Raw genomic sequence first — 14242 nt, 5'->3', positions numbered from 1 at the left:
CAGTATTAAGGCGCCCAACCGGTGTCTCTTTCTGCTTTATTTCGTACAGCTTTATTGAGGTATGACTGAGCTACAATAAAATGCTCATGTTCAATATGTACAACGTGATGCGTTCTGACTCGCATTCATCCAACCACCACCCCAACCAGGATAACAAATGTATCCATCACCTCCAAAATTTGTTCATGCCGTTTTGTGTGTTTCTGTGCTTCTCAATTAACCTCTCTTTCTCCACACCCTGGGTCTCTTTCTGTATCTTTTCTGTTACCTCTCTCTTTTCTGACCCTACCCTTCCCTGTCTCCTATCTCTATTTCTGTCTCTGCATCTTCTTCATCTTCTTCTTCCCCTTCTTCCTCCTTCCCCCTCTCTCTCTCTGTCATTGAGTGCATGCATCTCCACATGTCTCTGACCCTCTGTCTCCCTTGCTGTCCATTTGGGGCCAGGAAGACTCTGGCTACGTTGCCGAGGGACCCCCTCAACACCTCCTCCTGACCCACATCCAGGACCTGGTGCTTTGAGGGCAGAAAGGGGCAGGGATCTGGTCTAGGGGCCCCCGCAGGTGACTTCCACAGACTGCCGTGCACAGCCAGGTGTGGGCGAGAGTTGGGCAGGGCCACCTGCCAATGGGGAAGGAAGCCAAGAGGCTGGGAGAAGGGGTGGGTGGCTCCTGGCCCCTCAGAAAATGGGGCACTGGGTGGGGACCCAAAGGGTGCCTACTCCCTCCCTGGTTCCGGGCCATCCGGGGCTGCCTCTCCTGACCTCTTACCATCCAGGCTCTTCTTTCGGTCTGCCCCCCAGCTCTCTGCATCTGCCTTTAACTGTGTCTCCAAGTCTCTGTCTCTGCTAGGATGTAAGAGCCAAGGACTCATCCGACACCTACTTTCTGAGCACCTACTGTGTGCCAACTCAGGTCTCTCTGTGAACAAAAACAGACAAGGACATCTGGAGATGCTGCTTTTGCAGAGCTCACATTCCTTGAGGGCAAAACCTGAGCTGTCTTGTTCACCTCTATAATCCAGAACCCGTTGACTGGGAGGATTTAGAGCCCCGAGGTTGGTTTTAGTGTGTAGGGAAAAAAAAAAAAAAAGTCAAAACATAAGAGTCTGAGGCTTATTTTGCCTATTGCAATGAATATTTCATGCATTAATGTGACAAACCCTGCATGCTACTTCTTTCTTAGTCTCTTAAGCTTAGCTCACTCACCTTTTTTAATTCCAAATTCCAGAAAGGGTTTTTTTTGTTTGCTTTGGTTTGTGGGGACTTCTTTTTTGCATTTTAATTTATTATTGAAGTAGAGTTGATTTACCATGTTGTGCTAATTTCAAATTTTGCCTTGATAAAATTTCACCTTCCTTTGGTTCTTGAGACATCTAAGTGTGTTTTTTTCTCAGCTCTAAAGATCTTTAGGATCTAGAGACAGTCTGGAATGGACACTCTGTGATGATTTCTGACATCATTCTACTCTGCAGGGCAAAACTAAGGTTGCCATTCATGTTGGTGAAGCAAATGGACCGTGGTCTCTGACCCTCCCTCTGATTCTTACTTCTGCTCCAAACTTCAGCTCCCCATGTTGGACCCTCGTCTCCCTTTCTCTGGGGACCCGCTTACTGCTCCGTTCAGCTTCCCGGGAGGATTGCTGGCTTAGATGGCCTTTTGTCTCTCAGAGCTCGTGCAGTGGGACTAAGTGAGGAAGGTCTTTCTGAGGACAGGGCGTGAACATCAACGTGGGGTCGTGCGCAGTGCATGTGGGTGGAAGAAGCCCAGCAGGCACATGCAAGCCTGGGTCTTTACCCGGTTCTGTCTGCTCCCCTCATTTGGGGGCTGCGTCTCTGGTCTCTCCACTTCCCTGCCCATCCCCCTCCTCTCTCCTCAACTGGACTGCAGCGCGATCTTTCACATATCTGCCTCCGATCCTGTCTGTCCTTTTCTCAAGGCCCTCAGGATCAAGGTCAAGTTCTTCGGCCTGGCACTCAGGACCCAGCGCCATCTTCCACTGACCTACATTCCCAGCCCCATCACCCACTTCTCCAGCCTCAAACCCTAGCCCCCACCATCCTGGATAATTTACCATGTCGAGGATACATCGGAAGTTCTCACCGCCCCTCTCCACCTGCAGATTTTTCTACAGGTCATTAGCATCCTGAGAATGCTCCTGACCCAAGCACCTCCATATGGTGTACTCAAATTCAGCCTCTCTTCTCCAGCCCTCCTAGCCCCAGCCCCTGCTCACCCCGCATCATCTCTCCCTTCTGGCCCATCCTGCACCTGGTCCCAGAGCTGCTCGTACTCACACTCTTTCCGTGGCTCCCCGCTACCTCAGGAGAAGCCCCAGACTCCCAACCTGGGGTCTGGGGTCCTTTGGGATCTGGTCCCTGCGCTCTCCTCCCCTCTACTCTCCCATTAGTCTTACCCACTCACAGTGGCCTCCCAGCCCTCTCATCTCCCTGCTGATGCTGCTACAAGGGGAGTTTAGTGAAGAAATCCACCTTCGGGCAGGGCTGGTACAAGGTGGAGGAATCAAGGGCATCTTCCCTGAGGGGGAGGAAGATCAAGTTGGGTTGTGAAAGAGGACTAAGGATATCCGAGCCTCAGAGAGGCAGATGAGGAATAAAAGCAAAAAGCACCACAAATAATAAAATTCACTCTTTTATTGTTCACGTGGGTGTGCCAGGCACTGTTGCTTGTGTTTCACACTTTTACAACCTTCAATCTCCCCCACCACAGCCACTGCCTTATGAGGCATGTATGATTCTTATCTTCATTTTTACAGAGGAGAAAACCTACACAGTGAAGGAGGGCAGTTCCTGTGGGTACATGGCTAGCAAGTAGGGGAGCTGGGACCCCCCAACTCGACTCTGGCCAGACAAGAGACCACTTCTCTGTAGGAAGAAATTGAGCCCATGGGGTCATCAAGGGAGGAGGAGATCACTGGAAGGGAATTGTGTGTATTCTGTTAGCGGCAGGGGTAAGACCTTAGCCCGTGTCCACCATCACACCTAGCGATGAGAGGGTGGGGCTGGGGTAGAATCAGGAAGGGTCTGCACTGTGGTGTCACGGCTTTTTATTAAGCATTAGGGTCGGGTGTGGGCAGGAGGAGGGGAAGAGGTCAAGAGGTGGAGGTCACAGATCAGGATCAGTTGGCCTGAATGACTCTTTGGATCCAGTGACCGTATCTGCAGACGTCAGTGTAGACGCCCGGCTTCTCCTTGGAGCCGCAGGGGACGTTACCCCAGGACACGAGGCCTCGGAGGCGGTCGCCACATACCAGTGGACCCCCGGAGTCGCCCTGTGGGTGAAGAGGGGGAGAGAGTCAGACACAGACCCACAGGAGAAAGAAAAAGAGACGGCGACTTCCCTGGGGTGCAGTGGACCGGGAATCCGCCTGTGCAGGGGAGGTGGGTGCGATCCCTGTTCTGGCAGGAGTCCATGTGCCACGGAGCCGCTAAGGCTCTGCTGCCACTAGTGAGCCTGCGTGCCGCCACTCCTGAAGCCCGCGTGCCCAGAGTCCGTGCTCCACCATGAGAGAAGCCACCGCAATAAAAAGCCCATCCACAACGAGAGAGCAGCCCCCGCTCACCGCAACTAGAGAAAGCCCCAACGAAGACCCAGGGCAACCATAAACAAATAAATAACTTTAAAAACCTACTCTAAAAAAAAAAGAAAAACAGAAGGAGACACAGAGAGACATGTAGAGAGGGGGTGAAGATACTCAGATGGAGAGAATGACTCATATACAAAGAAAGAGAGACAGACACAAAGCCACAGTCAGGGGAATAGAGACTGAGGGAGACTCAGAAACACAGACATCTCTAAAGGGAGGACGGACAGTCTCAGAAATGCGGCTTCTCTTCCTGCCCTTTCCTTGCATCCAACTCACTGGGCATCACCTTTCTCTAGCTTTGTCTCCTTCTCCCTCTTGGCTGGTCTCTGCAGATCCTCCAATGCAGAGGGGTCAGTTTGGGCACCGGAAGGAGAGATCCAATGGACGACGTGGCAGGAACCCAAGTTAAAGGTATTTGGGAGAGAGGATGGGGCCCCTTTGCTCCCTGGCTAGGGTCTCCCTTCTGCACAGCTTGGCTATTTCCAAGCAGGACGGTGGGGGCTCTGTTAGAGGAGGGACAGTCTCCTGGCACCATCTGCCTCCTGACTGTATCTCTCTGGTTCTTGATCTCTTCATCTCCATCCTTGTCTCTGCACTTCCTGTCTCTGCTAATCGGCTCTTTGTCTCTGCCTGTCCCTGTCTGTGTTTCTGTGTATGGAATTGAATCTCTCTCTCTTTCCATGCCTCTGATTCTCACCCAACCTGACTCTATGTGTGTCTGTCCCTTCCATTTGGGCTATGTGTCTGTCTCTTCCTGCCTGTCTACCTCCTTGGCTGTGTAGCCGATGGGTCCCGGCGTCCTCACCTGGCAGGAGTCCTTCCCATGCTTCTCATCCCCGGCACACACCATATTTTGGGTGATCTGGCCAGGGTAGGCATGATCACACTTCTCACGGGACACCAGGTGGACGTACGCACACTGGATGGTGTCGGGGTATTCACCTGCAAAGAGAGATGGGCCATGATCACTTCACAGTCCACCCTTCTCACTGATCCTCCAACATCTATAAATCCTCCCTCCCCTAATGATTCCTATTTCCCACTGGTTCCATTATTCCTGTTTGTCACTCATTCTCAACACCCACTTCCACTAACTGACTCCTGATTGGTCCTTCTTCCCATCACTCTTCCCTCCCATTGGCCTGTCTTCCTCATTAATTACCCCTTCTCTTAGTCAGGTTAGTCGCTCAGTCATGTCTGACTATTTGCAACCCCATAGACTGCAGCACGCCAGGCTTCCCTGTCCATCACCAACTCCCGGAGCATGCTCAAACTCATGTGCATTGAGCTAGAGATGCCATCCAACCATCTCATCCTCTGTCGTCCCCTTCTTCTCCTGCCTTCAGCCTTTCCCAGCATCAGGGTCTTTTTCAGTGAGTCAGTTCTTCGCATCAGGTGGCGAAAGTATGGGAGCTTCAGCTTCAGCATCAGTCCTTCCAATGAATGTTCAGGATTGATTGCCTTTAGAATTGACTGGTTTGATCTCCTTGCAGCCCAAGGTATTTTTAAGAGTCTTCTCCAGCACTACAGTTCAGTCTTCATTTCCTATTGGTTTTTCCTTTCTCTTAGGTCCCGCCTCCACTTGTCACTTTTCCACTGGTCCCACCTTCTTCAGTATTCTCTTCCTCTATTAGTCGCTCCTCTGTTATATCCCGTCCTCCTTCACTGGACCTGTTTTCCCATTGGCCCATCCTGATTGGTCACCACTTGACTGTGTGCCTTTCCTAACTGGTCCCGTCTTTCCTCATTGGTTCTCCCTCCCTATTGGCCCTTCATCCAAAGCTGTGCTCCCTCATTGGTTGTTTCCTAAATGGCCTCGTGTTCCCCTATTGATTCCCCCTTCTTTTTTGGCTCTTCACTCACAGGCCCACCCTCCATGGTTCCTGCTGATCTATTGGGTTTCTTTTTGCCTCTAGTCCTTTATCTACTGACCCCTCTTGACCTTTGACTCTTCTCAATTGGTTCCTCCACCATCAGCTTTCTCTACACTGTTCGCTTTCTTGATCCACATCCTTCAGCTGGCTTCCCTGCTTTATTGATCTCTCTTCTTCCATTAGTCCCTCCTCCGTTTATCCTTTCTTGATCATCCTGATCAGTCCTTTTTGACAATTGGCCCCCTTCCTGATTGATATCTCCGCAGTGACCTTCCCTGTTCATTGACCCTTCATGTCATGTCCCACAACTCCGTTTCAACCAGCTGTTGGTCTGCGCTCTTCTCTGGCTGTTCACTTTTAGCCCAGCTCTCGTATTTGCCCTCCCTCCCCATTGAACTTTCACCCACTAATTCACTCTCCCACTGACTCTCACCGTGAACCACCTCCCCCCACCATGACCCATCACCCAGTGATGACGGGTCACCACATCATTCTCCCCTTACTGACCATCTGCCATCTTGCCCCAGCCTAGGATGTGGCAGCTGGTGTGGTTGGCTGAGCAGTCTCTTTCCAGGGCCAGAGGCTGGATGTGGTCGGAGAGCCTGGGCGGCCGTGACAGACGCAGCAGCATGATGTCCTGGTCGTGGGTGGCGGCATTGTAGCCCGGGTGGGCCACGGTCCGGATGACAGAGCTCTCCTCCTGGAAAAACTCCCTTTGCTGAAGGTTGTGCTTCCCCAGGAAGACCTGCAGATTCCTGGGAAAGGAAAGGGCGGGGTCTCGCCTGAAGCCCTTTGGACTGCAGCGGAGACTCCGGGGCGGGGCGCCTACGGTGGGAGATGGGGTAACCTGGTGCACCATGAAACATCTGGCCTGCCGCTTGCCTCGTGGGCTTCCCAGCTCAGCAAATGACAACTCCATCCTTTCAGAATAACCCCGGAGGCTATTCGCGACCCTTTATGTGTTGCTTCATATCCAAGCTGTCCAGAAATCCTTTTGTCTCTCCGAAGCATATCCAGAATCTGACCACTTCTCTCCTCCCCCATTGCTACCATCTTGGTCTGAGCCACAGTAATCTCTTACCTGGACTGCAGCCTCACTGGACTCCTGGTTTCTACCTTTAGTCCTCTCTGTCTTCTACAAAGCAGCCAGGGCTATTTTAACAATACAAGCCAGCCGTGTACTTCCTGTGCTCAGCACCCTCCCATGACTCCCATCTTGCTCAGAGTAAAAGCCAAAATTCCCACTGTGGTCCATAAAGCTCTGCACAATCTGTCCCCATTATCCGTCAGCCGTGTCCCACTCTCCTTCTCTTTCTGCTCCAGCCACACAGGCTTCCCGGCCTTTCCTTGAACACAATAGTCATCCTTTCACCCCAGGACCTTTGCACTGGTTGTTCCACCTGCCAGCAGCTCTTTCTCCCAGATACCTGCATGCCTCACTCCCTCACCTCCTTCACATGTCACCTTCTCAGTGCGGCCTTCCCTGGAAACTCAATCACAGTGCAAATATTCAGACTTCCCTGGTGGTCCAGTGGTTAACAATTCATCTGCCAGTGCAGGGGACACGGGTTCAATCCCTGGTCTGGGAAGATCCTACATGCTGTGGGGCAACCAAGCCCATGCACCACAACTACTGAGCCCATAGCCACAACTAACATCTGAAGCATCTGAAGCCCTCACACGCTACAGCCTGTGCTCTGCAACAACAGAAATGATATCAGTGAGAAGCCTTCCCACAGCAGCTAGAAAGTAGCTCTCACTTGCGCAGCAATGAGGACTCAGTATGGCCAAAAATAAAAAATATATATTACTTTAAAAAAAGATGAGATTTTTGTTTTAGTCAGATATATCCTCCTTAGCACCTAGACCAGTGTCTGGCCTATGACAGACATTGAATAAATATTTGTGAAATGGATCAAAGTGTTGCTCCCTTGCTCAGAAACTTTCTGTAGTTCCCTATTACCCTCGGAATAAAGCTCACGTGCCTAATCCCACTATTCTCTGACCCTCAGTGAACCATTTTCCTTAGAACTCTTCAGACTGTTGCCACCTCGGGTCTTTGGGCCTTCTATTTCCTCTGCCCTGGATGCTCAGCCTGCTTCTTCATTTGGTTCCCCTTTCTCATTCATTTTCTGGGCCTCAGCTTAAATTTCATCTCATCAGAAAGTCCTTCCTGATACCGTCTTCAGTCTAAAGCAGGTACTTCTGCTCTTTTCTCTCATGGAGCCACCCCTGTTTTTCCCTTTCATTGGACTTAGAGTAATTTGTGATTATATATTTCTCCCCCGCACCCCCCACCCCCACCCCCGCCTGCCCCCTCCAAGGATTCAACAGCTGTCTTCCGGTGCCTGTCTACTCCTGCGTTCCAAAGGGCAGAGACTCTGGGCAGCTCGCTGGGTCTTTGCTGAGTCCCCACGGCCCAGCTCAAATCTACCATTCATGGGCGCCCTTGGTCAATGTGCACTGAATGAATGAATGAGGATGGTGAGAGTGATGCCAGGTTTCCCTGTGTTTGGGGGAGACCACCCTGGAGGTCCTTGAGTCCCTGACCCTGCAAGGGGAGACCTCTACTGAGGTCTTCCCCTGACGCCACTGGGGCATGACACCTCTTGGTTTATCACTTGTTACTTCTCTGAGCTTCAGCTTCGACATCTACAAAATGGGTCTAAAAAGTCTGTTACTGGGCTTCCCTGATGGCTTAGATGGTAAAGCGTCTGGCGGCAATGTGGGAGACCCAGGTGTGATCCCTGGGTCGGGAAGATCCCCTGGAGAAGGAAATGGCAACCCACTCCAGTATTCTTGCCTGGAAAACTAAATTCCGTGGACAGAGGAGCCTGGTAGGCTACAGTCCATGGGCTTGCAAAGAGTCGGACACGACTGAACGACTTCACTTTCTTTCACTGTGAGGGATTCCAGGTGCCTAACTAGACACATGGCCCATAGTTAGCACTGAAAAAAAATGGAGGCTGTTGTTACTCCAGCTACTGGTTATTAGCGCCCTGAGGATTGGTCCTGGACCTGTGGTTGTTTAGTTGCTAAGTCGTGTCTGACTCTTGCGAGTCCACGGTCTGTAGCCCTCCAGGCTCCTCCGTCCATGGGATTCTCCAGGAATGAATGCTGGAATGGGTTTACATTTCCTTCTCCAGGGGATGTTTCTGAGCCAGGGGTCGAACCCATGTCTCTTACATCTCCTGCACTGGCAGGGGGGTTCTTTACCACTAGCGCCACCTGGGAAGCCCTTTCCAGAGTGCTCTTAAAAACGTAAACCGGAACTTGCTGCTTCGCTGATGAAAACCCTACGCGGCTTCCCCCTGCACTTGGAGTTAAATCCACTCTTCCCTACAGGGCCCGGTAAGATCCTCCTTCCCCATGTAGAAGGTCGGTTTATTAAAGCAGCAGTTTTGCTTGTTTTCCTCACTGCTCTGCACCCCCCAGGGCCCCAAACACTGCCTGGCACGGATACGGTACTCAATTAAATACTGGCCAGTTGAGCCTGGTTATCAGACGGCGTTACGACGTGGGAGCCATGCAGTTCTGCACGAAACCCGCAGGGCCTAGCGGCAGCGGGGACACTCACGGTTTTTTGCAGTGGGCAGCGGTGAGGACCCACAGCGGGTGAATGAGGACGCCTCCGCAGAGCAGGTGGCCCGCCGTGTAGAGGGCAGCTTGGTAGGGGTGAGACGTCTGCTCACAGGGGCCACCGTGGAGTACCTTGTCCTTCTCCTCCGCTTGGGCTGAGGGAGGGTCTGAGTGAGAGGGGAGGTCTGGAGGTGTCGGCTACACCCCCCCAAGCTGAACCCCATTGCTGCCTTGATCATCAACTTCATCCCCATCCCTAACGCCAGAGCCAAACCCATCCTTAAACTCTCCTGTCTTTAAACCTATGCGTGCCTGCTAAGCCACTTCAGTCCTGTCTGACTCTTTGCAACCCCATGGACTATATAGCACACCAGGCTCCTCTGTCCTTGGGATTCTCCAGGCGAGAATACTGGAGTGGGTTGCCCCGCCCTCTTCCAGGGGGTCTTCCTGACCCAGGGACCAAAGCTGTGTCTCTTATGTCTCCTGCATTGGCAGGCAGGTTCTCTACCACTAGCGGCCACCTGGGAAGCCCATCTTTAAACCCACCTCCTACCAGTTTCCCCATGTCCCAAACCAACCTCAACCTCTTCCCCATCTTGAAGCCCACCTCCCACCCCTTCCCCACCTGCATCCCTCATCCCTAACTTAAACTCCCCAATGGCTTCCTCATTCTAAACCCCCTCCCCAGCATACCCGTATGTGTCCCCATTCCCAATTCCAATCTCTTCCCCATCAGCCACCCCCCACCCCCCGCCCAAGCTGACTCCCTCACACCACCACCCTTTTGCCCACCTGCAGCGACCAGAACCAGTGCTATGACCAGCATCTTCACGGCCATTCCTGAGAAGGGAAGCCAAATCCTGCATTAGTCCCAGCCTCAGGGTTCGCCCAGGCTCCTCCCTCCCCATCCTCCCCGGCTGGCATGCTCTCCTGATCCTTGGCTTCCGTCCTTCCCATTTAGCCTCCTGGTTCCTTATCTTCCCAACCCATGCCTTCCATCTGAGGGTCCCACGAAGGCGGGGATGCCAGCGAGGCCCCAGGACCTGCTGCTCACCCTGCACTTCTCCTTATGTTTCTACACTCGTTCTGTTTCTCCTCTTGGCTCTGGTTCGCCTGCTCAGTAACAGGACGGAGGGCCCCTGAAGCTCTTCCCTTGCCCTGGGGTTTCTCCCCCTCCCCTTGGCTCTGAGCTTACCTGTCACTCGCCTCCACACCTGGGGCTTCTGCTGGGGCCGGCTGCGGGGGTGCGGGGGGTGGGATGGGCCGGTTCTTGGGTTGGGGCAGGGACAGGAGGTGTCCCGAGCGGATGGATGGACAGGGAGAGTCAGAAGAGCAGGGAGCTGGGCAGAGAGAAGGCACGCTGAAAGCAGAGGCAGGCAGAGATAGAGGGCCGAAAGCAGAGAATGTGGGCGCCCAGGGCCTGGCGGACAGACACCCCAGCACCCTGGCCTGCCTGGAAGAGGCCCGTCCTGTCCTCAGATGCTCCCATGCTTCCTTTTAACCCCTGCCGCCCCGGGCCCCTGGAGCAGGAGGCGGCCCCGCCCTTTCCTCCTCCGGGCCTCCCACACGCATTCCTCCCACCCCCACCACACTGCTCCTGCTGACCCCTGATCCCTGGTTCAAGGGAGGGGGTGCAGGTGCCTGAGTGCACAAGGGGGGCGACTCCCCGACTCCCAGGTCAAGGAAGGAGGGGCTGGGGGTCTGGACCCCCGGGTCTGAGGGAGGAGGGGCTGGGGGCTGAGAATTCTGGACCTCCAGGGAGAAAGGGGCCGGAAGTCTGTACACCTGGATCTAAAGGCAGGAAGGGCGGGAGCTTGTCCTCAGTTCCTAGACTTCTAGGTCCTAGAGCACGACAGGTTGGGAGGACCCCAGAAGGCCTGTGTCCCTGGCAAGCACGCAGTACCCCCGGCCTTCGGGCCTCCCACCACTCCTGTGAGCGCTCTGGGGCCTGCAGGCCATCAGTGCCCCGGGGCACGGGCCACCAGGCGGCAAGGGTTCAGTGGGGTTGGGGTGATTCACCCACCTGCCCTTAAGTTGCCTCTGTGGGTGTTCAAGAGCCTCCGTGTCCCCGCAAGACAGAGCAAGCCAACCAGCAAGAGAGCATGTGTCACCAAGCCGGTCCCCACCCCGGCCCCAGGCTGAGGTGCAGAGCCAGGCGCTATGGGGAAAAGGCCTTCGAACAATCGGGCTTTGTCCGCCCCCAGCACCCTGTGCCATGCTCCTGGCACCTCCATTTCTCAAGCTCTCTTCCGGGCAGGCGGACGGGCGGCTTCATCAATAACTTCCCTTTGTCCCTCTCTGACTGTGCTTTGATTGTCCATCCACCTCTGGCCGGATACCAGGGCTCTTGACCCTCCTGGTCCCCCTCTTCCATGTCTCTGTCTGTCCATCTCTCTCCTTGGCGGTGGTGGCGGTGCCTCCATCTCTTGTCTGTCTGCTTCTGTCTCAGCATCCTTTGCCTGTTTATCTTTTTCTCTGTATCTCTGTCTTTCCCCCTCAATTTTCTGTGTTTCCACTGACACGCTAAATCTCTCTTCTTACCTCTCCTAGCGTCCCCTGCGTTGCCAGGAGAAGCGTGTGTATGCACAGAGGGGTGTTAACTCCTGGAGAAGGGGCGACATGGAGGTGGGAGCCCCAGGGGAGCTAGTGGGACCAGGGGGACTTCAAGACTTGAAGATTCACATGTATATGGAAATAAACATGGGCCGTGGAAATAGGCAGGGATGCAGGAAGATTGGGGAGCCACGTGAGAACGTGATAAGTAATGGGGATTCAGGAAGCCATGGAGGTGTCCAGGGAAGATTTGAAGAGGTGTCTTTGAACTTGAGCTTGCGATCAGGAGGAGAATGGGGGGTAGTTCAAGGATCTGGCCCAGGTGGGGAAGCAACTGAATGGTGATGAGCTGGAGCCCTGAGGGTGTGTGTGGCCGCGTGTTGGGAAATGGGTGTGGTGATCAGATGGGAGAGGTGGGATGGAAATGGAAGCTTTTGGGAAAGTCATTGGGTAATAAGTCCAACTGATATGAATAATGTCTACCTCAGCAACTAGCGTGGGCCTGGCAGTACAGGTTAACATTTAATTCTTGCATTAAATCGAATTGTCACCACCTTTGCTCGGGCCCCGTCACCCCTGGGATGAAAACCGATTTGGCATTTGAAATGCTCTCTCTTGCCTGGAGAATCCCCATGGATAGAGGAGCCTGGAGAGCTACAGTCCATAGGGTCTCAAAGAGTCGGTCAGGGTGGAAAGCAACGGAGCACTCAAGCATGCTCTCCGGGAAGCTCCTCCCACCCCCACCTCTAGCCTCCCCCAGCCCTTCTCATTCACCTCCCCACTGAACTCAGCATCTTCTTCTCAGGACCCCCCACCCTCCCAGATATCAGGCTGGACTGCTCACAGCCACTGATCCCCAAGCACTGTCCCCCCACCTCCTCTCTCTGTGTGATCCCCTCTCTCTGTCCCCATGTCCCTCGTCCCAGGTCAAACCTGCTTCTCTCCCATCTGGACCATTATCACAAATTCTTCCCTTTCTCTGTATCCTTCACGTGACCTCAGAGGCATCTCCCTGTGTCCAGAGCTGATCCTGCCTCTGTCCTGCTCACACCCCTGGCCTGGGTCCCTCAGCATCTCCCGGAATGCCAGGGACAAGTGCACTTTTAAATTTTCTAGCAGCCACCACAATTTTTTTTAAGTAAAATATTCATTTTAATATCTCATTTAGCTCAATGCATCCAAAACAATATGATTTCAATGTGACATCAAAATACAATTTTAAGGAGGCGGTTCGCTTTCTTATTTTTCTCGTAATAAGTGTTTGAATCCCACGTGTCTTTTACACATACGCACGTGCTAAGTTGCTTCAGTCATGTCCGACTCTTTGCAACCCCATGGACTGTAGCCCACTAGGCTTCTCTGTCCGTGGGATTCTCCAGGCAAGAACCCTGGAGTGGGTTACTATGCCCTCCTCCAGGGGATCTTCCTGACTCAGGGATCAAACCTGGGTGTCCTGTATTGGCAGGTGGATTCTTTACCCTTTGAGCCACCAGGGACACCCCTTTTATGCTATGGCACCCCTCAATTGGAACTTGCCACATTTCATAAGTGCGGAGCCACCAAGGTGAGTGGCTGCCTTATTGCCCCGAGCAGCTCTGCTCCACTTGTCTTCTAGGACTCCAGCCATGGAGACTAGTTTTCATGAACCATTCATTACATGTCTTCTAACCTCTAAGCCTTCGCTTATGCTATTCCCCTCTCCCACAATGCTCTTCCCACCTCCTGCTGGCAACAACTTGTCATTGCTTCATCACTACCTCTTTCAGGAAGGCGTCCCTGAACACCACCCAACTTCCAGCCCCTTGCAGGTGGGTTAGTCACTCTCATCAAAGTTCCTACAGCAGGTGGCTCCTTCATGTCACCATCTGGGTCCATTTCCCACACTTGGACCATGAGCTCCTTGAGGGCAGACCCTAGGGCTGATTCATCCCTGTGTCCCAAGTAGCAGCACAGGACTTGGCCCAGAGGAAGCCTTAGGAAATGTTGACCAAGTGATTAAATGATTTCATTACACCCACTCCTGTTTTACAGAAAAGAAAACTGAGGCTCAGAGAAGGGAATTTAGTTGCTCAACCTCGAACACCCAGAAAATGATGGAGCCTGAACTGGAACTCAACTTCCAACATGGCGGTGGACATGACCCATCTCTTGGGCGCCACCTCTGGATCCACCTTACCACCTTATGGGATGGGTGGATTTTTGAGGAGCTGCAGAGAGCCCCATAGGAAAGGAGGGAGGTGGTCGGCAGTGGGGAGTACAAGAAGCTCTAACAGAGAGAGTGAAGTGCCCAGGACACTAGGCATTTGCCAGTGGCCTTCATGGTTTTGCCATCCCCACACGTCATGCATGCTTATCCTCTGCAAAAGTCTTCAATGAAGAAAATGTTTGGGACTTCCCTGGTGGCCCAGCAGTTAAGATGTCACCTTCCAGTGCAGGGGGTTCGGGCTCAGTTCCTGGTCAGGAAGCTGAGATCCCTCATGCCTTGGGGCCAAAAAACCCAAAACATAAAGCAGAAGCAATATTGTGACAAATTCAAGAAAAGACTTTAAAAATAGTCCGCGTTACAAAAAAACTTAAAAAAAAAAGTTTTATTAGAAAACTTTACGAAAGTAGAAGCACGAAGAAGAGCCAGAA

The 14242-nt window shown here is 53.0% G+C and overlaps 1 protein-coding gene across 5 annotated transcripts; it reads right to left on the bottom strand.

Annotated features, from left to right (window-relative positions):
- Window positions 1-2634: 2634 nt before the first annotated feature.
- Window positions 2635-11211, bottom strand: KLK6 (kallikrein related peptidase 6). Of its 5 annotated transcripts, none has more exons than XM_027514999.1 (7): window positions 11079-11210; window positions 10251-10415; window positions 9848-9895; window positions 9054-9222; window positions 5984-6231; window positions 4408-4544; window positions 2635-3287 (listed from the first exon to the last, which is right to left on the bottom strand). In XM_027514999.1, exons 3-7 carry the CDS (start codon window positions 9891-9893, stop codon window positions 3135-3137), a joined length of 753 nt encoding a protein of 250 aa, XP_027370800.1. In that variant the 5' UTR covers window positions 9894-9895; window positions 10251-10415; window positions 11079-11210; the 3' UTR covers window positions 2635-3134. The 5 variants fall into 5 exon arrangements, with proteins under 5 accessions (XP_027370800.1, XP_027370802.1, XP_027370801.1 ...); XM_027515001.1 differs by having other exon boundaries at window positions 9054-9210; XM_027515000.1 differs by having other exon boundaries at window positions 10251-10395.
- Between the last annotated feature and the right edge of the window lie 3031 nt (window positions 11212-14242).

Source organism: Bos indicus x Bos taurus, chromosome 18, assembly GCF_003369695.1.
Source record: "Bos indicus x Bos taurus breed Angus x Brahman F1 hybrid chromosome 18, Bos_hybrid_MaternalHap_v2.0, whole genome shotgun sequence".
Taxonomy (NCBI): Eukaryota; Metazoa; Chordata; class Mammalia; order Artiodactyla; family Bovidae; genus Bos; species Bos indicus x Bos taurus.
Note: the sequence above shows the minus strand (reverse complement) of the source record. Positions and strands in the feature narration are given on the sequence as shown.